At 42.0% G+C, this 25,138-nt stretch overlaps 1 protein-coding gene across 1 annotated transcript; it reads right to left on the bottom strand.

Moving 5' to 3' along the window:
* Positions 1-21,898: 21,898 nt before the first annotated feature.
* LOC124013135 (trophoblast glycoprotein-like) lies at positions 21,899-25,138 on the bottom strand. The gene is made up of 2 exons (XM_046327321.1): positions 24,347-25,138; positions 21,899-24,008 (listed from the first exon to the last, which is right to left on the bottom strand). The coding sequence occupies exons 1-2, from the start codon at positions 24,607-24,609 to the stop codon at positions 23,129-23,131; spliced, it is 1,143 nt and encodes a 380-aa protein (XP_046183277.1). The 5' UTR covers positions 24,610-25,138; the 3' UTR covers positions 21,899-23,128.

Here is a 25,138-nt window from a genome sequence, read left to right as displayed (position 1 = left end):
CGAACACTCTCTAGCTATCTAACACTCTCTAGCCATCAACCGCCATCTAACACTCTCTAGGCATCGAACACTCAGTAGCCATCTAACACTCTGTAGCTACAGTGCCTTGCGAAAGTATTCGGCCCCCTTGAACTTTGCGACCTTTTGCCACATTTCAGGCTTCAAACATAAAGATATAAAACTGTATTGGGACACAAGTGGGACACAATCATGAAGTGGAATGACATTTATTGGATATTTCAAACTTTTTTAACAAATCAAAAACTGAAAAATTGGGCGTGCAAAATTATTCAGCCCCTTTACTTTCAGTGCAGCAAACTCTCTCCAGAAGTTCAGTGAGGATCTCTGAATGATCCAATGTTGACCTAAATGACTAATGATGATAAATACAATCCACCTGTGTGTAATCAAGTCTCCGTATAAATGCACCTGCACTGTGATAGTCTCAGAGGTCCGAGCATCATGAAGAACAAGGAACACACCAGGCAGGTCCGAGATACAGTTGTGAAGAAGTTAAAGCCGGATTTGGATACAAAAATATTTCCCAAGCTTTAAACATCCCAAGGAGCACTGTGCAAGCGATAGTATTGAAATGGAAGGAGTATCAGACCACTGAAAATCTACCAAGACCTGGCCGTCCCTCTAAACTTTCAGCTCATACAAGGAGAAGACTGATCAGAGATGCAGCCAAGAGGCCCATGATCACTCTGGATGAACTGCAGAGATCTACAGCTGAGGTGGGAGACTCTGTCCATAGGACAACAATCAGTCGTATATTGTATATCGTATATTGAGTGGCAAGAAGAAAGCCATTTCTTAAAGATATCCATAAAAAGTGTCGTTTAAAGTTTGCCGCCAGCCACCTGGGAGACACACCAAACATGTGGAAGAAGGTGTTCTGGTCAGATGAAACCAAAATTGAACTTTTTGGCAACAATGCAAAACATTATGTTTGGCGTAAAAGCAACACAGCTCATCACCCTGAACACACCATCCCCACTGTCAAACATGGTGGTGGCAGCATCATGGTTTGGGCCTGCTTTTCTACAGCAGGGACAGAAGATTGTTAAAATTGATGGGAAGATGGATGGAGCCAAATACAGGACCATTCTGGAAGAAAACCTGATGGAGTCTGCAAAAGACCTGAGACTGGGACGGAGATTTGTCTTCCAACAAGACAATGATCCAAAACATAAAGCAAAATCTACAATGGAATGGTTCAAAAATAAACATATCCAGGTTTTAGAATGGCCAAGTCAAAGTCCAGACCTGAATCCAATCGAGAATCTGTGGAAAGACCTGAAAACTGCTGTTCACAAATGCTCTCCATCCAACCTCACTGAGCTCGAGCTGTTTTGCAAGGAGGAATGGGAAAGAATTTCAGTCTCTCGATATGCAAAACTGATAGAATGACTTACAGCTGTAATCGCAGCAAAAGGTGGCGCTACAAAGTATTAACTTAAGGGGGCTGAATAATTTTGCACGCCCAATTTTTCAGTTTTTGATTTGTTAAAAAAGTTTGAAATATCCAATAAATGTCGTTCCACTTCATGATTCTGTCCCACTTGTTGTTGATTCTTCACAAAGAAATACAGTTTTAAATCTTTATGTTTGAAGCCTGAAATGTGGCAAAAGGTCGCAAAGTTCAAGGGGGCCGAATACTTTCGCAAGGCACTGTATCTAATACTCTGTAGCTATCTAACACTCGCTGTAGCTATCTAACACTCTCTAGCCATCTAACACTCTTTCTAGCCATCTAACTCTCTCTAGACATTAACACTCTCTCTAGCCATCTAACTCTCTCTAGACATCTAATACTCTCTCTAGCTATCTAACACTCTCTAGCTATCGAACACTCTCTAGCTATCGAACACTCTCTAGCTATCGAACACTCTGTAGCTATCTAACACTCTCTGCAGCTATCTAACACTCTCTAGCCATCGAACACTCTGTAGCTATCTAACACTCTCTGCAGCTATCTAACACTCTCTCTAGCTATCTAACACTCTCTCTAGCTATCTAACACTCTAACTATCTAACACTCTAACTATCTAACACTCTGTAGCTATCTAACTCTCTCTAGCCATCTAACACTCTCTGTAGCTATCTTACACTCTCCAGCTATATAACACTCTCTAACCATCTAACACTCTCTTTAGCCATCTAACACTCTCTAGCTATCTTAACACTCTCTAGCTATCTAACACTCTCTCTGGGTATCTAACACTGTAGCTATCTAACACTCTCTCTAGCTATCTAACACTCTCTAGCCATCTAACACTCTCTAGCCATCTAACACTCTGTAGCTATCTAACACTCTCTAGCCATCTAACACTCTCTAGCCATCTAACACTCTCTAGCCATCTAACACTCTGTAGCTATCTAACACTGTAGCTATGTAACTCTCTGTAGCTATCTAATAAACTGTAGCTATCTAACACTCTGTAGATATCTAATACTGTAGCTATCTAACACTCTCTGTAGCTATCTCACACTCTCTCTAGCTATCTAACACTCTCTAGCTATCTAACACTCTCTGTATCTATCTCACACTCTCTGTAGCCATCGAACACTCTCTGTAGCTACTCTCTCTAGCTACAGCTATCTCTCTCTAACTATCTAACACTCTCTCTTGCCATCTAACACTCTGTAGCTATCTAACACTCTCTGTAGCTATCTAACACTCTCTGTAGCTATCTAACACTCTCTGTAGCTATCTAACACTCTCTGTAGCTATCTAATACTCTCTCTAGCCATCTAACACTCTCTCTAGCCATCTAACACTCTCTAGCTATCTTAACTCTCTCTAGCTATCTAACACTCTCTCTAGCCATCTAACACTCTCTGTAGCCATCTAACACTCTCTCTAGCCATCTAACACTCTCTGTAGCCATCTAACACTCTCTCTAGCCATCTAACCCTCTGTAGCTATCTAACACTCTGTAGCTATCTAACTCTCTGTAGCTATCTAACACTCTTTAGCTATATAACACTCTGTAGCTATCTATCTAATAAACTCTGTAGTCTGTAGCTATCTAACACTGTAGCTATCTAACACTCTGTAGCTATGTAGCTATCTGTAAGTCCTGTAGCTATCTACACTCTGTGGCTATCTAACACTCTGTAGCTATCTAACACTATCTAACTCTGTAGCTATCTAACACTCCTATCTAACACTCTGTAGCTATCTAACACTCTCTGTAGCTATCTAACACTCTCTAATACTGTAGCTATCTAATCTCACTCTCTGTAGCTATCTAACACTCTCTGTATCTATCTCACTCTCTGTAGCTATCTAACACTCTCTCTAGCTATCTAACACTCTCTGTAGCTATCTCACACTCTCTCTAGCTATCTAACACTCTCTAGCTATCTCACACTCTCTGTAGCTATCTAACACTCTCTCTAGCTATCTAACACTCTTTCTAGCCATCTAACACACTCTCTAGCTATCTAACATTCTCTCTAGATATCTAACACTCTCTAGCCATCTAACACTCTCTCTAGCCATCTAACACTCTCTAGCTACCTTAACACTCTCTAGCCATCTAACTCTCTCTAGCCATCTAACACTCTCTAGCTATCTTAACTCTCTGTAGCTATCTAACACTCTCTAGCTGTCTAACACTCTGTAGCTATCTAACACTCTCTGTAGGCATCTAACACTCTCTAGCTATCTAACAATCTGTAGCTATCTAACACACTCTGTAGCTATCTAACACTCTCTCTTGCCATCTAACACTCTCTCTTGCCATCTAACACTCTGCTATCTAAGTCTCTGTAGCTATATAACACTCTGTAGCTATCTAACTCTCTGTAGCTATCTAACACTCTGTAGCTATCTAACACTCTGTAGTTATCTAACTCTCTGTAGCAATCTAACACTCTCTAGCTATCTAACACTCTCTGTAGCCATCTACCACTCTCTCTAGCCATCTACCACTCTAGCTATCTAACTCTCTCTAGCCATCTTACACTCTCTCTAGCTATCTTACACTCTCCAGCTATCTAACACTCTCTAGCCATCTAACACTCTCTTTAGCCATCTAACTATCTCTAGCCATCTAACACTCTCTAGCTATCTTAACTCTCTCTAGCTATCTAACACTCTCTCTGGGTATCTAACACTCTCTAGCTATCTAACACTCTGTAGCTATCTAACACTCTCTAGCTATCTAACACTCTCTAGCTATCTAACACTCTCTAGCCATCTAACACTCCATGTAGCTATCTAACACTCTCTGTAGCTATCTAACACTCTCTGTAGCTATCTAACACTCCATGTAGCTATCTAACACTCTCTGTAGCTATCTAACACTCCATGTAGCTATCTAACACTCTCTGTAGTTATCTAACACTCTCTGTAGCTATCTAACACTCTCTGTAGCTATCTAACACTCTCTGTAGTTATCTAACACTCTCTGTAGCTATCTAACACTCTCTGTAGCTATCTAACACTCTCTGTAGCTATCTAACACTCCATGTAACTATCTAACACTCTCTGTAGTTATCTAACACTCTCTGTAGTTATCTAACACTCTCTGTAGCTATCTAACACTCTCTGTAGCTATCGAACACTCTCTGTAGTTATCTAACACTCCATGTAGCTATCTAACACTCCATGTAGCTATCTAACACTCTCTGTAGCTATCTAACACTCTCTGTAGCTATCTAACACTCTCTGTAGCTATCTAACACTCTCTGTAGCTATCTAACACTCCATGTAGCTATCTAACACTCTCTGTAGTTATCTAACACTCTCTGTAGTTATCTAACACTCTCTGTAGCTATCTAACACTCTCTAGCTATCTAACACTCTCTGTAGCTATCTAACACTCCATGTAGCTATCTAACACTCTCTGTAGTTATCTAACACTCTCTGTAGCTATCTAACACTCTCTGTAGTTATCTAACACTCTCTGTAGTTATCTAACACTCCATGTAGCTATCTAACACTCTCTGTAGCTATCTAACACTCTCTGTAGCTATCTAACACTCCATGTAGCTATCTAACACTCTCTGTAGTTATCTAACACTCTCTGTAGCTATCTAACACTCTCTGTAGTTATCTAACACTCTCTGTAGCTATCTAACACTCCATGTAGCTATCTAACACTCCATGTAGCTATCTAACACTCTCTGTAGCTATCTAACACTCTCTGTAGCTATCTAACACTCCATGTAGCTATCTAACACTCTCTGTAGTTATCTAACACTCTCTGTAGCTATCTAACACTCTCTGTAGCTATCTAACACTCTCTGTAGTTATCTAACACTCTCTGTAGTTATCTAACACTCTCTGTAGCTATCTAACACTCTGTAGCTATCTAACACTCCATGTAGCTATCTTACACTCTCTGTAGTTATCTAACACTCTCTGTAGCTATCGAACACTCTCTGTAGCTATCTAACACTCTCTGTAGCTATCTAACACTCTCTGTAGCTATCTAACACTCTCTGTAGCTATCTAACACTCTCTGTAGCTATCTAACACTCCATGTAGCTATCTAACACTCTCTGTAGCTATCTAACACTCTCTGTAGTTATCTAACACTCTCTGTAGTTATCTAACACTCTCTGTATCTATCTCACACTCTCTCTAGCTATCTAACACTCTCTCTAGCTATCTAACACTCTCTGTAGCTATCTCACACTCTCTCTAGCTATCTAACACTCTCTAGCTATCTCACACTCTCTCTAGCTATCTAACACTCTCTCTAGCTATCTAACACTCTTTCTAGCCATCTAACACACTCTCTAGCTATCTAACATTCTCTCTAGATATCTAACACTCTCTAGCCATCTAACACTCTCTCTAGCCATCTAACACTCTCTAGCTACCTTAACACTCTCTAGCCATCTAACTCTCTCTAGCCATCTAACACTCTCTAGCTATCTTAACTCTCTGTAGCTATCTAACACTCTCTAGCTGTCTAACACTCTGTAGCTATCTAACACTCTCTCTAGGCATCTAACACTCTCTAGCTATCTAACAATCTGTAGCTATCTAACACTCTGTAGCTATCTAACACTCTCTCTTGCCATCTAACACTCTCTCTTGCCATCTAACACTCTGTAGCTATCTAAGTCTCTGTAGCTATCTAACACTCTCTGTAGCTATCTAACACTCCATGTAGCTATCTAACACTCTCTGTAGTTATCTAACACTCTCTGTAGCTATCTAACACTCTCTGTAGCTATCTAACACTCTCTGTAGTTATCTAACACTCTCTGTAGCTATCTAACACTCTCTGTAGCTATCTAACACTCTCTGTAGCTATCTAACACTCCATGTAACTATCTAACACTCTCTGTAGTTATCTAACACTCTCTGTAGTTATCTAACACTCTCTGTAGCTATCGAACACTCTCTGTAGTTATCTAACACTCTCTGTAGCTATCTAACACTCCATGTAGCTATCTAACACTCCATGTAGCTATCTAACACTCTCTGTAGCTATCTAACACTCTCTGTAGCTATCTAACACTCTCTGTAGCTATCTAACACTCTCTGTAGCTATCTAACACTCCATGTAGCTATCTAACACTCTCTGTAGTTATCTAACACTCTCTGTAGTTATCTAACACTCTCTGTAGCTATCTAACACTCCATGTAGCTATCTAACACTCTCTGTAGCTATCTAACACTCCATGTAGCTATCTAACACTCTCTGTAGTTATCTAACACTCTCTGTAGCTATCTAACACTCTCTGTAGTTATCTAACACTCTCTGTAGTTATCTAACACTCCATGTAGCTATCTAACACTCTCTGTAGCTATCTAACACTCTCTGTAGCTATCTAACACTCCATGTAGCTATCTAACACTCTCTGTAGTTATCTAACACTCTCTGTAGCTATCTAACACTCTCTGTAGTTATCTAACACTCTCTGTAGCTATCTAACACTCCATGTAGCTATCTAACACTCCATGTAGCTATCTAACACTCTCTGTAGCTATCTAACACTCTCTGTAGCTATCTAACACTCCATGTAGCTATCTAACACTCTCTGTAGTTATCTAACACTCTCTGTAGCTATCTAACACTCTCTGTAGCTATCTAACACTCTCTGTAGTTATCTAACACTCTCTGTAGTTATCTAACACTCTCTGTAGCTATCTAACACTCTGTAGCTATCTAACACTCCATGTAGCTATCTTACACTCTCTGTAGTTATCTAACACTCTCTGTAGCTATCGAACACTCTCTGTAGCTATCTAACACTCTCTGTAGCTATCTAACACTCTCTGTAGCTATCTAACACTCTCTGTAGCTATCTAACACTCCATGTAGCTATCTAACACTCTCTGTAGCTATCTAACACTCTCTGTAGTTATCTAACACTCTCTGTAGTTATCTAACACTCTCTGTATCTATCTCACACTCTCTCTAGCTATCTAACACTCTCTCTAGCTATCTAACACTCTCTGTAGCTATCTCACACTCTCTCTAGCTATCTAACACTCTCTAGCTATCTCACACTCTCTCTAGCTATCTAACACTCTCTCTAGCTATCTAACACTCTTTCTAGCCATCTAACACACTCTCTAGCTATCTAACATTCTCTCTAGATATCTAACACTCTCTAGCCATCTAACACTCTCTCTAGCCATCTAACACTCTCTAGCTACCTTAACACTCTCTAGCCATCTAACTCTCTCTAGCCATCTAACACTCTCTAGCTATCTTAACTCTCTGTAGCTATCTAACACTCTCTAGCTGTCTAACACTCTGTAGCTATCTAACACTCTCTCTAGGCATCTAACACTCTCTAGCTATCTAACAATCTGTAGCTATCTAACACTCTGTAGCTATCTAACACTCTCTCTTGCCATCTAACACTCTCTCTTGCCATCTAACACTCTGTAGCTATCTAAGTCTCTGTAGCTATATAACACTCTGTAGCTATCTAACTCTCTGTAGCTATCTAACACTCTGTAGCTATCTAACACTCTGTAGTTATCTAACTCTCTGTAGCAATCTAACACTCTCTAGCTATCTAACACTCTCTGTAGCCATCTACCACTCTCTCTAGCCATCTACCACTCTCTCTAGCTATCTAACTCTCTCTAGCCATCTTACACTCTCTCTAGCTATCTTACACTCTCCAGCTATCTAACACTCTCTAGCCATCTAACACTCTCTTTAGCCATCTAACTATCTCTAGCCATCTAACACTCTCTAGCTATCTTAACTCTCTCTAGCTATCTAACACTCTCTCTGGGTATCTAACACTCTCTAGCTATCTAACACTCTGTAGCTATCTAACACTCTCTAGCTATCTAACACTCTCTAGCTATCTAACACTCTCTAGCCATCTAACACTCCATGTAGCTATCTAACACTCTCTGTAGCTATCTAACACTCTCTGTAGCTATCTAACACTCCATGTAGCTATCTAACACTCTCTGTAGCTATCTAACACTCCATGTAGCTATCTAACACTCTCTGTAGTTATCTAACACTCTCTGTAGCTATCTAACACTCTCTGTAGCTATCTAACACTCTCTGTAGTTATCTAACACTCTCTGTAGCTATCTAACACTCTCTGTAGCTATCTAACACTCTCTGTAGCTATCTAACACTCCATGTAACTATCTAACACTCTCTGTAGTTATCTAACACTCTCTGTAGTTATCTAACACTCTCTGTAGCTATCGAACACTCTCTGTAGTTATCTAACACTCTCTGTAGCTATCTAACACTCCATGTAGCTATCTAACACTCCATGTAGCTATCTAACACTCTCTGTAGCTATCTAACACTCTCTGTAGCTATCTAACACTCTCTGTAGCTATCTAACACTCTCTGTAGCTATCTAACACTCCATGTAGCTATCTAACACTCTCTGTAGTTATCTAACACTCTCTGTAGTTATCTAACACTCTCTGTAGCTATCTAACACTCCATGTAGCTATCTAACACTCTCTGTAGCTATCTAACACTCCATGTAGCTATCTAACACTCTCTGTAGTTATCTAACACTCTCTGTAGCTATCTAACACTCTCTGTAGTTATCTAACACTCTCTGTAGTTATCTAACACTCCATGTAGCTATCTAACACTCTCTGTAGCTATCTAACACTCCATGTAGCTATCTAACACTCTCTGTAGTTATCTAACACTCTCTGTAGCTATCTAACACTCTCTGTAGTTATCTAACACTCTCTGTAGCTATCTAACACTCCATGTAGCTATCTAACACTCCATGTAGCTATCTAACACTCTCTGTAGCTATCTAACACTCTCTGTAGCTATCTAACACTCCATGTAGCTATCTAACACTCTCTGTAGTTATCTAACACTCTCTGTAGCTATCTAACACTCTCTGTAGCTATCTAACACTCTCTGTAGTTATCTAACACTCTCTGTAGTTATCTAACACTCTCTGTAGCTATCTAACACTCTCTGTAGCTATCTAACACTCTGTAGCTATCTAACACTCCATGTAGCTATCTTACACTCTCTGTAGTTATCTAACACTCTCTGTAGCTATCGAACACTCTCTGTAGCTATCTAACACTCTCTGTAGCTATCTAACACTCTCTGTAGCTATCTAACACTCTCTGTAGCTATCTAACACTCCATGTAGCTATCTAACACTCTCTGTAGTTATCTAACACTCTCTGTAGTTATCTAACACTCTCTGTAGCTATCTAACACTCTCTGTAGCTATCTAACACTCCATGTAGCTATCTAACACTCTCTGTAGTTATCTAACACTCTCTGTAGCTATCTAACACTCTCTGTAGTTATCTAACACTCTCTGTAGCTATCTAACACTCCATGTAGCTATCTAACACTCTCTGTAGTTATCTAACACTCTCTGTAGCTATCTAACACTCCATGTAGCTATCTAACACTCCATGTAGCTATCTAACACTCTCTGTAGTTATCTAACACTCTCTGTAGCTATCGAACACTCTCTGTAGCTATCTAACACTCTCTGTAGCTATCTAACACTCTCTGTAGCTATCTAACACTCCATGTAGCTATCTAACACTCCATGTAGCTATCTAACACTCCATGTAGCTATCTAACACTCTCTGTAGCTATCTAACACTCCATGTAGCTATCTAACACTCTCTGTAGTTATCTAACACTCTCTGTAGCTATCTAACACTCCATGTAGCTATCTAACACTCTCTGTAGCTATCTAACACTCCCTGTAGCTATCTAACACTCTCTGTAGTTATCTAACACTCCATGTAGCTATCTAACACTCTCTGCAGCTATCTAACACTCTCTGTAGCTATCTAACACTCTCTAGCCATCTAACACTCTCTCTAGCTATCTAACACTCTCTAGCCATCTAACACTCTCTAGCCATCTAACACTCTGTAGCTATCTAACACTCTGTAGCTATCTAACACTCTCTAGCCATCTAACACTCTCTAGCCATCTAACACTCTGTAGCTATCTAACTCTCTGTAGCTATCTAACTCTCTGTAGCTATCTCACACTCTCTCTAGCTATCTAACACTCTCTAGCTATCTTAACTCACTCTAGCTATCTAACACTCTTTCTAGCTGTCTAACACTCTGTAGCTATCTAACACTCGCTGTAGCTATCTAACACTCTATGTAGCTATCTAACACTCTGTAGCTCTCGAACACTCTCTGTAGCTATCTAACACTCTCTAGCTATCTAACACTCTCAAGCTATCTAACACTCTCAAGCTATCTAACACTTTCTGTAGCTATCTAACACTCTCTGTAGCTATCTAACACTCTCTGTAGCTATCTAACACTCTCTCTAGCTATCTAACACTCTCTAGCTATCTTAACTCTCTCTAGCCATCTAACACTCTCTAGCCATCTAACCCATCTAACACTCTGTAGCTATCTAACACTCTAGCTATCTAACACTCTGTAGCTATGTAACTCTCTGTAGCTATCTAACACCCTGTAGCTATCTAACACTGTAGCTATCTAACTCTCTGTAGCTATCTAACACTCTGTAGCTATCTAACACTCTCTGTAGCTATCTAACTCTCTGTAGCTATCTAACACTCTGTAGCTATCTAACACTCTGTAGCTATCTAACTCTGTAGCTATCTAACACTCTGTAGCTATCTAACACTGTAGCTATCTAACTCTCTGTAGCTATCTAACTCTCTGTAGCAATCTAACACTCTCTAGCTATCTAACACTCTCTGTAGCTATCTAACACTCTCTGTAGCTATCTAACACTCTCTGTAGCCATCTAACACTCTCTAGCCATCTAACACTCTCTTTAGCCATCTTACACTCTCCAGCTATCTAACACTCTCTAGCCATCTAACACTCTCTTTAGCCATCTAACTATCTCTAGCCATCTAACACTCTCTAGCTATCTTAAGTCTCTCTAGCTATCTAACACTCTCTCTAGCTATCTAACACTCTCTCTAGCTATCTAACACTCTCTAGCCATCTAACACTCTCTAGCCATCTAACACTCTGTAGCCATCTAACACTCTGTAGCCATCTAACACTCTGTAGCTATCTAACACTCTAGCCATCTAACACTCTCTAGCCATCTAACACTATGTAGCTATCTAACACTCTGTAGCTATCTAACTCTCTGGACTATCTAACACTGTAGCTATCTAACACTCTGTAGCTATCTAACACTCTGTCGCTATCTAACACTCTCTGTAGCTATCTAACACTCTCTGTAGCTATCTAACACTCTCCATAGCTATCTCACACTCTCTGTAGCTATCTAACACTCTCTCTAGCTATCTCACACTCTCTCTAGCTATCTAACACTCTCTAGCCATCTAACACTCTCTGTAGCTATCTAACACTCTCTAGCTATCTTAACTCACTCTAGCTATCTAACACTCTCTGTAGCTATCTCACACTCTCTGTAGCTATCTAACACTCTCTAGCTATCTTAACTCACTCTAGCTATCTAACACTCTCTCTAGCTATCTAACACTCTTTCAAGCTATCTAACACTCTGTAGCTATCTAACACTCTCTGTAGCTATCTAACACTCTGTCGCTATCTAACACTCTCTGTAGCTATCTAACACTCTCTGTAGCTATCTAACACTCTCTGTAGCTATCTAACACTCTCTGTAGCTATATAACACTCTCTGTAGCTATCTAACACTCTCTCTAGCTATCTAACACTCTCTAGCTATATAACACCCTCTGTAGCTATCTCACACTCTCTCTAGCTATCTAACACTCTCTGTTGCTATTTAACACTCTCTCTAACTATCTAACACTCTCTGTAGCTATATAACACTCTCTGTAGCTATCTAACACTCTCTCTAGCTATCTAACACTCTCTGTTGCTATTTAACACTCTCTCTAACTATCTAACACTCTCTGTAGCTATATAACACTCTCTGTAGCTATCTAACACTCTCTGTAGCTATCTAACACTCTCCATAGCTATCTCACACTCTCTGTAGCTATCTAACACTCTCTCTAGCTATCTCACACTCTCTCTAGCTATCTAACACTCTCTAGCCATCTAACACTCTCTGTAGCTATCTAACACTCTCTAGCTATCTTAACTCACTCTAGCTATCTAACACTCTCTCTAGCTATCTCACACTCTCTGTAGCTATCTAACACTCTCTAGCTATCTTAACTCACTCTAGCTATCTAACACTCTCTCTAGCTATCTAACACTCTTTCAAGCTATCTAACACTCTGTAGCTATCTAACACTCTCTGTAGCTATCTAACACTCTGTCGCTATCTAACACTCTCTGTAGCTATCTAACACTCTCTGTAGCTATCTAACACTCTCTGTAGCTATCTAACACTCTCTGTAGCTATATAACACTCTCTGTAGCTATCTAACACTCTCTCTAGCTATCTAACACTCTCTAGCTATATAACACCCTCTGTAGCTATCTCACACTCTCTCTAGCTATCTAACACTCTCTGTTGCTATTTAACACTCTCTCTAACTATCTAACACTCTCTGTAGCTATATAACACTCTCTGTAGCTATCTAACACTCTCTCTAGCTATCTAACACTCTCTGTTGCTATTTAACACTCTCTCTAACTATCTAACACTCTCTGTAGCTATATAACACTCTCTGTAGCTATCTAACACTCTCTGTAGCTATCTAACACTCTCTGTAGCTATCTAACACTCTCTGTTGCTATTTAACACTCTCTCTAACTATCTAACACTCTCTGTAGCTATCTAACACTCCCTGTAGCTATCTAACACTCTCTGTAGCTATCTAACACTCTCTGTAGCTATATAACACTCTCTGTAGCTATCTAACACTCTCTCTAGCTATCTAACACTCTCTAGCTATATAACACCCTCTGTAGCTATCTCACACTCTCTCTAGCTATCTAACACTCTCTGTTGCTATTTAACACTCTCTCTAGCTATCTAACACCCTCTGTAGCTATATAACACTCTCTGTAGCTATCTAACACTCTAACTATCTAACACTCTCTGTAGCTATATAACACTCTCTGTAGCTATCTAACACTCTCTGTAGCTATATAACACTCTCTGTAGCTATCTAACACTCTCTCTAACTATCTAACACTCTCTGTAGCTATATAACACTCTCTGTAGCTATCTAACACTCTCTCTAGCTATCTAACACTCTCTAGCTATATAACACCCTCTGTAGCTATCTCACACTCTCTCTAGCTATCTAACACTCTCTGTTGCTATTTAACACTCTCTCTAACTATCTAACACTCTCTGTAGCTATATAACACTCTCTGTAGCTATCTAACACTCTCTGTAGCTATCTAACACTCTCTGTAGCTATCTAACACTCTCTGTAGCTATCTAACTCTCTGTAGCAATCTAACACTCTCTAGCTATCTAACACTCTCTGTAGCTATCTAACACTCTCTGTAGCTATCTAACACTCTCTGTAGCCATCTAACACTCTCTAGCCATCTAACACTCTCTTTAGCCATCTTACACTCTCCAGCTATCTAACACTCTCTAGCCATCTAACACTCTCTTTAGCCATCTAACTATCTCTAGCCATCTAACACTCTCTAGCTATCTTAAGTCTCTCTAGCTATCTAACACTCTCTCTAGCTATCTAACACTCTCTCTAGCTATCTAACACTCTCTAGCCATCTAACACTCTCTAGCCATCTAACACTCTGTAGCCATCTAACACTCTGTAGCTATCTAACACTCTAGCCATCTAACACTCTCTAGCCATCTAACACTATGTAGCTATCTAACACTCTGTAGCTATCTAACTCTCTGGAGCTATCTAACACTGTAGCTATCTAACTCTCTGTAGCTATCTAACACTCTGTCGCTATCTAACACTCTCTGTAGCTATCTAACACTCGCTGTAGCTATCTAACACTCTCCATAGCTATCTCACACTCTCTGTAGCTATCTAACACTCTCTCTAGCTATCTCACACTCTCTCTAGCTATCTAACACTCTCTAGCCATCTAACACTCTCTGTAGCTATCTAACACTCTCTAGCTATCTTAACTCACTCTAGCTATCTAACACTCTCTCTAGCTATCTCACACTCTCTGTAGCTATCTAACACTCTCTAGCTATCTTAACTCACTCTAGCTATCTAACACTCTCTCTAGCTATCTAACACTCTTTCAAGCTATCTAACACTCTGTAGCTATCTAACACTCTCTGTAGCTATCTAACACTCTGTCGCTATCTAACACTCTCTGTAGCTATCTAACACTCTCTGTAGCTATCTAACACTCTCTGTAGCTATCTAACACTCTCTGTAGCTATATAACACTCTCTGTAGCTATCTAACACTCTCTCTAGCTATCTAACACTCTCTAGCTATATAACACCCTCTGTAGCTATCTCACACTCTCTCTAGCTATCTAACACTCTCTGTTGCTATTTAACACTCTCTCTAACTATCTAACACTCTCTGTAGCTATATAACACTCTCTGTAGCTATCTAACACTCTCTGTAGCTATCTAACACTCTCTGTAGCTATCTAACACTCTCTGTAGCTATCGAACACTCTCTGTAGCTATCTAACACTGTCTGTTGCTATCTAACACTCTCTGTAGCTATCGAACACTCTCTGTAGCTATCTAACACTCTCTGTAGCTATATAACACTCTCTGTAGCTATCTAACACTCTCTGTAGCTATCTAACACTCTCTGTAGCTATCTAACACTGTCTGTTGCTATTTAACACTCTCTCTAACTATCTAACACTCTCTGTTGCTATTTAACACTCTCTCTAACTATCTAACACTCTCTGTTGCTATTTAACACTCTCTCTAACTATCTAACACTCTCTGTAGCTATATAACACTCTCTGTAGCTATCTAACACTCTCTCTAGCTATCTAACACTCTCTAGCTATATAACACCCTCTGTAGCTATCTCACACTCTCTCTAGCTATCTAACACTCTCTGTTGCTATTTAACACTCTCTCTAACTATCTAACACTCTCTGTAGCTATATAACACTCTCTGTAGCTATATAACACTCTCTGTAGCTATCTAACACTCTCTGTAGCTATCTAACACTCTCTAACTATCTAACACTCTCTGTAGCTATCTAACACTCTCTGTAGCTATCTAACACTCTCTGTAGCTATCTAACACTCTCTGTAGCTATCTAACACTCTCTGTAGCTATCTCTCTGTAGCTATCTAACACTCTCTCTAACTATCTAACACTCTCTGTTGCTATTTAACACTCTCTCTAACTATCTAACACTCTCTGTAGCTATATAACACTCTCTGTAGCTATCTAACACTCTCTCTAGCTATCTAACACTCTCTAGCTATATAACACCCTCTGTAGCTATCTCACACTCTCTCTAGCTATCTAACACTCTCTGTTGCTATTTAACACTCTCTCTAACTATCTAACACTCTCTGTAGCTATCTAACACTCTCTGTAGCTATATAACACTCTCTGTAGCTATCTAACACTCTCTGTAGCTATCTAACACTCTCTGTAGCTATCTAACACTCTCTGTAGCTATCTAACACTCTCTGTAGCTATCTAACACTCTCTGTAGCTATCGCTCTCTGTATCTAACACTCTCTGTAGCTATCTAACACTCTCTGTAGCTATCTAACACTCTCTGTAGCTATCTAACACTCTCTGTAGCTATCTAACACTCTCTGTAGCTATCTAACACTCTCTGTAGCTATCTAACACTCTCTGTAGCTATCTAACACTCTCTGTAGCTATCTAACACTCTCTGTAGCTATCTAACACTCTCTGTAGCTATCTAACACTCTCTGTAGCTATCTAACACTCTCTGTAGCTATCGAACACTCTCTCTAGCTATCTAACACTGTCTGTTGCTATTTAACACTCTCTCTAACTATCTAACACTCTCTGTTGCTATTTAACACTCTCTCTAACTATCTAACACTCTCTGTTGCTATTTAACACTCTCTCTAACTATCTAACACTCTCTGTTGCTATTTAACACTCTCTCTAACTATCTAACACTCTCTGTAGCTATCTCACACTCTCTCTAGCTATCTAACACTCTCTGTTGCTATTTAACACTCTCTCTAACTATCTAACACTCTCTGTTGCTATTTAACACTCTCTCTAGCTATCTAACACTCTCTGTTGCTATTTAACACTCTCTCTAACTATCTAACACTCTCTGTAGCTATATAACTATCTAACACTCTCTCTAGCTATCTACTATATAACACCCTCTGTAGCTATCTCACACTCTCTCTAGCTATCTAACACTCTCTGTTGCTATTTAACACTCTCTCTAACTATCTAACACTCTCTGTTGCTATTTAACACTCTCTCTAACTATCTAACACTCTCTGTAGCTATCTCACACTCTCTCTAACTATCTAACACTCTCTGTAGCTATATAACACTCTCTGTAGCTATCTAACACTCTCTCTAGCTATCTAACACTCTCTAGCTATATAACACCCTCTGTAGCTATCTCACACTCTCTCTAGCTATCTAACACTCTCTGTTGCTATTTAACACTCTCTCTAACTATCTAACACTCTCTGTAGCTATATAACACTCTCTGTAGCTATATAACACTCTCTGTAGCTATCTAACACTCTCTGTAGCTATCTAACACTCTCTGTAGCTATCGAACACTCTCTGTAGCTATCTAACACTCTCTGTAGCTATCTAACACTCTCTGTAGCTATCTAACACTCTCTGTAGCTATCGAACACTCTCTGTAGCTATCGAACACTCTCTCTAACTATCTAACACTCTCTGTTGCTATTTAACACTCTCTCTAACTATCTAACACTCTCTGTAGCTATATAACACTCTCTGTAGCTATCTAACACTCTCTCTAGCTATCTAACACTCTCTAGCTATATAACACCCTCTGTAGCTATCTCACACTCTCTCTAGCTATCTAACACTCTCTGTTGCTATTTAACACTCTCTAACTATCTACTATCTAACACTCTCTGTAGCTATATAACACTCTCTGTAGCTATATAACACTCTCTGTAGCTATCTAACACTCTCTGTAGCTATCTAACACTCTCTGTAGCTACTCTCTGTAGCTATCTAACACTCTCTGTAGCTATCTAACACTCTCTGTAGCTATCTAACTATCTAACTCTGTAGCTATCTAACACTCTCTGTAGCTATCGAACACTCTCTGTAGCTATCTAACACTCTCTGTAGCTATATAACACTCTCTGTAGCTAACACTCTCTGTAGCTATCTAACACTCTCTGTAGCTATCTCTCTGTAGCTATCGAACACTCTCTGTAGCTATCTAACACTCTCTGTAGCTATCTAACACTCTCTGTAACTATCTAACACTCTCTGTAGCTATTTAACACTCTCTGTAACTATCTAACACTCTCTGTTGCTATTTAACTATATAACACTCTCTGTTGCTATTAACACTCTCTGTAGCTATCTAACACTCTCTGTAGCTATCTCACACTCTCTGTAGCTATCTAACACTCTCTGTAGCTATTTAACACTCTCTGTAACTATCTAACACTCTCTGTTGCTATTTAACACTCTCTCTAGCTATCTAACACTCTCTGTTGCTATTTAACACTCTCTCTAACTATCTAACACTCTCTGTAGCTATATAACACTCTCTGTAGCTATCTAACACTCTCTCTAGCTATCTAACACTCTCTAGCTATATAACACCCTCTGTAGCTATCTCACACTCTCTCTAGCTATCTAACACTCTCTGTTGCTATTTAACACTCTCTCTAACTATCTAACACTCTCTGTTGCTATTTAACACTCTCTCTAACTATCTAACACTCTCTGTAGCTATCTCACACTCTCTCTAGCTATCTAACACTCTCTGTTGCTATTTAACACTCTCTCTAACTATCTAACACTCTCTGTTGCTATTTAACACTCTCTCTAGCTATCTAACACTCTCTGTCGCTATTTAACACTCTCTCTAACTATCTAACACTCTCTGTAGCTATATAACACTCTCTGTAGCTATCTAACACTCTCTCTAGCTATCTAACACTCTCTAGCTATATAACACCCTCTGTAGCTATCTCACACTCTCTCTAGCTATCTAACACTCTCTGTTGCTATTTAACACTCTCTCTAGCTATCTAACACCATCTGTAGCTATCTCACACTCTCTCTAACTATCTAACACTCTCTGTTGCTATTTAACACTCTCTCTAACTATCTAACACTCTCTGTAGCTATCTCACACTCTCTGTAACAATCTAACACTCTCTGTAGCTATCTAACACTCTCTCTAGCTATCACACTCTCTCTGCTCTTCCTTCCCTGCCGTGACAACCTTGCAGCCCAACCTATTGAAAACTGACACCATTGATTTTTCAGACCTCATAAGTATGTTAATCGAATCCAGTCACAAGATCCACCCAATAATAACCTGAGGAGTAAGTAATGACCAGCAGTCACCAATCTCTTCAGTCCTTCTATCTTAGTCCCAAATTGCACCCTATTCACTTTATAGTGCACATACTAAATTAAACCTCATGTTCTGCTCTTGTTGTGACACATTGCATAAAGGCAAAAGGAAATAGGCCCACTTCTGATGGATTTCCTTCCCAGTGGCCGTTATTAAGAATGACGACACGTCACTGATAATGGCTGCTGCATCAGATTGACAAATTTAGACTGTCCAAAATGGCACCCTATTCCCTATATAGTGTAATACTTTTGACCATAGCCCTGGTTAAATGTAGTGCACTATGTAGGGATTAGGGTATCATTTCAAACAGACACAATAACTTCATAAAACAGGAAGGTGCTCTACTCTGCTGTGGTTGAATTGAACAGAGTTTGACTCTCTCATTACTCTGACTCAACCGGCCCCCCATCACCGTATTGTTCCTCATTATCCTCTTGCAGAAAAGCTGACTCAATCCCTATGTGGTCGTGGTGATGTAGGATGTGTCACAGAGGAAGAACTAACTACGAGCAAAGCTCCACCACTAATTGCATTGTTCTGCTGGCCAGAGAGAGAGAGAGAGAGACAGAGAGAGGCTAAGATGCCTTGTGACGTGATAGTGGCTAGCTCCTCCCCTCATCATGACAAGGGTGTGTCTGAAGTGGCACCCTATTCCCTACAGTACACTACTTTTGACGCCTATTCCCTATATAGTGCATTACATTTGACGAGGGACAGTGCACTATATAGAAAATAGGGTGCATTTCACACCAAGCCATTGAGTTTTGTTCTATTCTCTCTACCAGCAGCAAACCACCGCAAAACCAAGCTGACACATAGGCTTTTATTCAAATATATATATAAAAAAGAAAAACCTCATTCAAATATGCTATTAGAATTTCAAGTTTGGTTGAAAGGATTCTACACAATGTCCAGGCTTTATATTCAACTAAAAAAACATGCAATAAAAAATGTAAACTTCAAATGGAGACATAAATAAGAAATGTGTTCTTTGTTGCTATGTTCTCCCTCTCTAGTTTTCACACACCAGACTAAACATTAGCCTGGTACCAATTACAAGGTTAGGTTTCTCACTGTGACTTTAGACATCATGACAACACATCCCATTTAGGTCAACTATCACTTCACAAATTGGTTAAAAAAACATATAACAGCAGAGAAATTAATTTTGATTGGCTGAATTTTGATTGGCTGAAAGCCATGGTATATCAGACCGTATACCAAGGGTATGACAAAACATTTTGTTTTACTGCTCTATTTATGTTGGTAACAAGTTTATAATAGCAATAAGGCTCCTCGGGGGTTTGTGCTAGATGGCCAATATACCACAGCTAATTTGTATTTGTTGCATTGTGCCTAAGCTGTGGTATATTGGCCATATACCACACCTCCTCTGGCCTTATTGCTTAAGTATATTTCTGTTGTAAGAAGGAAGGCAACAACAGTTCCTTCACTGCACTGGTTAATAAGAGCAGAGCAGGCCTCAGCGTCTGAATTAAACTGCTGCTGCCTGCTCTGTTGCTGGCATTCCAGGCTCATCTGTATCCTATCACTGAAAAGTCCCCTGAACAGAAACAGCTTCAGCTCCACCCAGGCTTTTCTTCCTTTAGGGAACGGCTGTTATCTTCGAGGAGGGGTCGCTTTTGGCTCAGCCCCATGCACCCCCAGGCCCTTCTTCAGCCCCATCCTCAGCCCTATAACCCCAGCCTCAGCCCTATAGCCCCAGCCCTATAACCCCAGCCTCAGCCTTATAGCCTCAGTTCTATAGCCTCAGCCCTATAGCCCCAGCCTCAGCCCTATAGCCCCAGCATCAGCCCTATAGCCCCTGCCTCAGCCCTATAGCCCCTGCCTCAGCCCTATAGCCCCAGAACGGCTGTTATCTTCGAGGAGGGATCGCTTTTGGCTCAGCCCCATGCACCCCCAGGCCCTTCTTCAGCCCCAGCCTCAGCCCTATAGCCTCAGTCCTATAGCCTCAGCCCTATAGCCCCAGCCCTATAACCCCAGCCTCAGCCTTCCTATAGCCTCAGCCCTATAGCCCCAGACTCAGCCTTATAGCCTCAGCCCCAGTCCTATAGCCCCAGCCCTATAGCCCCTGCCTCAGCCCTATAGCCCCAGCCCTATAGCCCCTGCCTCAGCCCTATAGCCCCAGCATCAGCCCTATAGCCCCTGCCTCAGTCCTTTAGCCCCAGCACTATAGCCCCAGCCTCAGCCCTATAGCCCCAGCAATATAGTCCCAGCACTATAGCCTCAGCCCTATAGCCCCAGACCTATATCCCCTGCTTCAGTCATATAGCCCCAGCCCTATAGCCCCAGCACTATAGCCCCAGCCCTATAGCCTCAGCCCTATAGCCCCAGCCCTATAGCCCCAGACCTATATCCCCTGCTTCAGTCCTATAGCCCCAGCACTATAGCCCCAGCCCTATAGCCCCAGCCCTATAGCCCCAGCCTATAGCCTCAGCCCTATAGCCCCAGCCTCAGCCCTATAGCCTCAGCCCTATAGCCTCAGCCTCATAGCCCCATCCCTATAGCCCCAGCCCTATAGCCTCAGCCCTATAGCCTCAGTCCTATAGCCCCAGCACTATAGCCCCCGCCCCAGCCCTATTGCCTCAGCCCTATAGACTCAGCCCTATAGCCCCTGTCTCAGCCCCGGTCCTATAGCTCCAGCCCTATAGTCCCAGCCCTATAGCCCCTGCCTCAGCCCTATAGCCCCAGTTCCAGCCCTATAGCCCCTGCCTCAGCCCTATAGCCCCAGTTCCAGCCCTATAGCTCCAGCACTGCCCTATAGCCCCTGCCTCAGCCCTATAGCCCCAGCCCTATAGCCCCTGCCTCAGCCTTATAGCCCCTGCCTCAGCCCTATAGCCCCAGCATCAGCCCTATAGCCCCTGCCTCAGCCCTATAGCCCCTGCCTCAGCCCTATAGCCCCTGCCTCAGCCCTATAGCCCCTGCCTCAGCCCTATAGCCCCAGCATCAGCCCTATAGCCCCTGCCTCAGCCCTATAGCCCCAGCATCAGCCCTATAGCCCCTGCCTCAGCCCTATAGCCCCAGCATCAGCCCTATAGCCCCTGCCTCAGCCCTATAGCCCCAGCATCAGCCCTATAGCTCCAGCATCAGCCCTATAGCCCCAGCATCAACCCTATAGCCCCTGCCTCAGCCCTATAGCCCCAGGCTCGTCCTGGTTCTCATCATCTTGAAAATAAAACTAGAGATCTTAAAACAAAGCACATTTTCATGAAAGAGGGTCTGGAGATTTCCGTTGCTGTATGACTGTGGCTGTGCAGTGTGAACAATCCTCCTTTTTCCACTCATCTCCTTGAAAAGAGAGAGTTGATTTTAGGAGAGCTAGGAGGAGAGGTTCTCCTTCCTTTGGAATGCTATGGAGACTAATCTGCTGGGATTCCATTCAGGCACCCTGGGGCAGAGGGACAGAAGACCAAAGAACTGCTCCTCAGTCCTGGGGTGAGTTGGCCCTCAAAGCTCAATGAGAGATTGTCTGTGTCCCCATGGTACCCTATTCCTTTTATAAGTGCACTACTTTTGACCAGGGCCCATACAGGAAATATGGTGCAATTTCAGACACAGCCATTTTGCCAAAGTTTCACAGGGGTTGGTGTCACACAACCTGCATCTTATGGGCTGATTAACTTGGCTTTACTTGAGCTTGGTAGAGATAGTATATACATTTACAAGATCTCTCTTCAAAGAACAACATTCAAGTAAAGTCATAGCAGGTGAAATGTATAAGAACAGTCTTCCGTTTTATTACTTCGGCTTCATGGATGAAGTATATTCATCCATATCTGTTCTCAGTTCCAAGAATCAAAACATACATGAATGATGTTGTCCAATTGTCATTTCACTCCTTCACGTGACACTTCACTCGAGGACAGACAGAGAAGCACCTCTTTTAAGAGGGGATAATCTATGTAGAAGAACAGTCAGTCTGTCCCCGATCCATACACCAGTTCTCTTTCACAGCCCATGCCCCTTTATCAGTTAGCCAGGGGTTATCCCTAGTCTCAGACGAAGTGTGGACTGGAAGGGAGGACTGGTTGAGAAGGACTATAGATCAGACAGACGGTGCATGCTTTCGTCATGGACCCAGCTACTGGGAAAACAATAGCAATGCCCAGTTATATACTTACTGTATGTTTATATTTACAGACAATTCATATGTACAGTTTCTACATTATTCTCTATAAATGCAATAGACAAAAAGTCCAATGTTTTCAATTATGAAAGAAGGATCATGGAAGCCCCTTGAGTGTCTTGATATCATCAAATGTCTGCCGTGGTGGAGACCTGTGAGAGCCTGGGGTCGGCGTCGTGCTCGTAGCGGTAGTGGTATCCCTCCAACACCTCTGTGCATGCTTCCCGCATGTCATTGATCCTCTTCTTGATGCCCTGCCGGTTGAGGTAGAGGACCAAGAGGAAGATGAGTCCCACGAAGCCCAGGACGATCCCTAGGAACACGTAGGAAGTCTGGAGGGCCAGGTCCGCCCCCTCATCCACCCTGTGGCACCCCAGCGCCACCCTGTCCCCGCCCACCCCAGCCTGTCCAGCCGCCAACCTCAGCAGAGAGATGTTCCTCATGTCTGGGGGGAAGGCACACACCAGGCTCTCTGCGTCCCCCACATGTCCCTGGGAGGAGTTGAGCCAGGCAGCGAAGGGCTCCATGCCACAGATACAGGTCCAGGGGTTCTCCCCTAGAATGAGTCTCGCCCCGGGACACAGCGAGTCCAGCTCAGCCAGGCCCTCCTCCTGGACGGTCCGCAGAGCGTTGAAGGTCAGATCCAGCTGCTCCAGAGAGTCCAGCCCAGAGAAGGTGCCATTGTAGAGGGCCACCAGGGAGTTGTTGGCCAGGATGAGCCTCCGCAGGCCCCCCAGGTAGGAGAAGGTGTGAGAGGGCAGGTAGATCAGGCTGTTTCCTGACAGGTCCAGGGTCCGGATCTCCCCCAGGGTGGACCAGCGAAGAGACATAGCCAGGTCCATGACAGAGGAGTGGTTGTAGAGAGCTCGGCTGAGGTTGAGCTCCCTGAGGGTGTGGCCCGGGACAGTGAAGGCCTCTGGGTTGATGACAGTCAGCTGGTTGGAGCTCAGGTCCAGAGAGCGGAGGGAACGCAGTCCGGAAAACGTCTGAGACTCTATCTCTGTTATCCTGAAGGGAGGGAGGGACAGTGGGAGCAGAGGATGTATAGTCATTACTGTTATTATAGACCATGAATAACACAATAGTAGGCACATGGTTGATTCAAGACTACCCAACACAACAGAACACTACTTATCAAATGTTTCATGCTAAGACACATTCAAAAGTGTGAGAAAATATAAATATAAAAAAATATATATAGACAAACTCTATGACTTGTTTTCTATAATAACACATTGATATTTCAAATCATGAGAGAAATATACACTTGGGAAAGTGAGTCTCATAAAAGTAGGCCAAACTACAAAAGTCTTATTTTGGGGGGGTGGGGGGGATGTTTATCTTACCTGTTGTTACTCAGTGACAACGTGGTTAAATTGTCCAGCCCTTTGAACGATTCTGGTCCAATTCTGCTGATCTGATTTCCCGTTATAAACAGATTCCTCGTGTACCCTGGTATCCCGGACGGGACACTCCGCAAGTATTTGGAAACACACTTGACGGTGTGCGCGGCTTCTGAGCATTCGCACCGGAGAGGGCATCCGGATGCGCGCCCAGAGATTGAACAGAGCAGCGCAAACAAAACAATTAGTGGGGCCAAATCCGGCATTTTTTACAAATATGCTATGCTAGTTTTTGTACATTCAAAACAAAAAAACTCTACTGAGCGACACTCACTGAAATGGACTTGATTGCCATTTCAAACGAAGAACAAACTCGCCCCTATTGCCTACTTTTATAAGCGCGATAAAAGTTATGCATATGCTTTAGGCTACAGAGCACTGTAGCTCACCAGCTATATACACACCAGCTATATACAAATATATGTATCCTACTGCCGATGAGAGTGAAACGTGGAGAGAGTCCTGCCGTACACTGTTCAGATTGTCCTCAGCATCTCCTTGATCCGTTCTGTATTACAAGTCCACGGCTGGATGTTCAACTTTTTAGCATTTCGGAAGCCCACGTGTGACTGAGAGGCAGTGTCTGATTTCTATGACAAAAAGGGATCTCGCTGTCGGGGTTGTTTGATCCCAGCGGATGCAAGCGGGGCGCAGCTCCACTCAAACAATGACATTAAAGTACCATCGCGTCGTAGGCTACAATCACCAGGGAGGGGCTTTCCAGCTTTCCACTCA

Source organism: Oncorhynchus gorbuscha, linkage group LG24 (assembly GCF_021184085.1).
Source record: "Oncorhynchus gorbuscha isolate QuinsamMale2020 ecotype Even-year linkage group LG24, OgorEven_v1.0, whole genome shotgun sequence".
Taxonomy (NCBI): domain Eukaryota; kingdom Metazoa; phylum Chordata; class Actinopteri; order Salmoniformes; family Salmonidae; genus Oncorhynchus; species Oncorhynchus gorbuscha.
This window is presented reverse-complemented; position numbering and strand designations above follow the sequence as displayed.

Bases quoted from the DNA above. Each gene is read 5' to 3' on its own strand.
- LOC124013135 (XM_046327321.1), bottom strand. From the start codon at position 24,609: ATGCCGGATTTGGCCCCACTAATTGTTTTGTTTGCGCTGCTCTGTTCA. The intron at 24,009-24,346 runs GTAAGATAAACA...CCCTCCCTTCAG, and splicing joins TTGTCACTGAGTAACAACAG to GATAACAGAGATAGAGTCTC.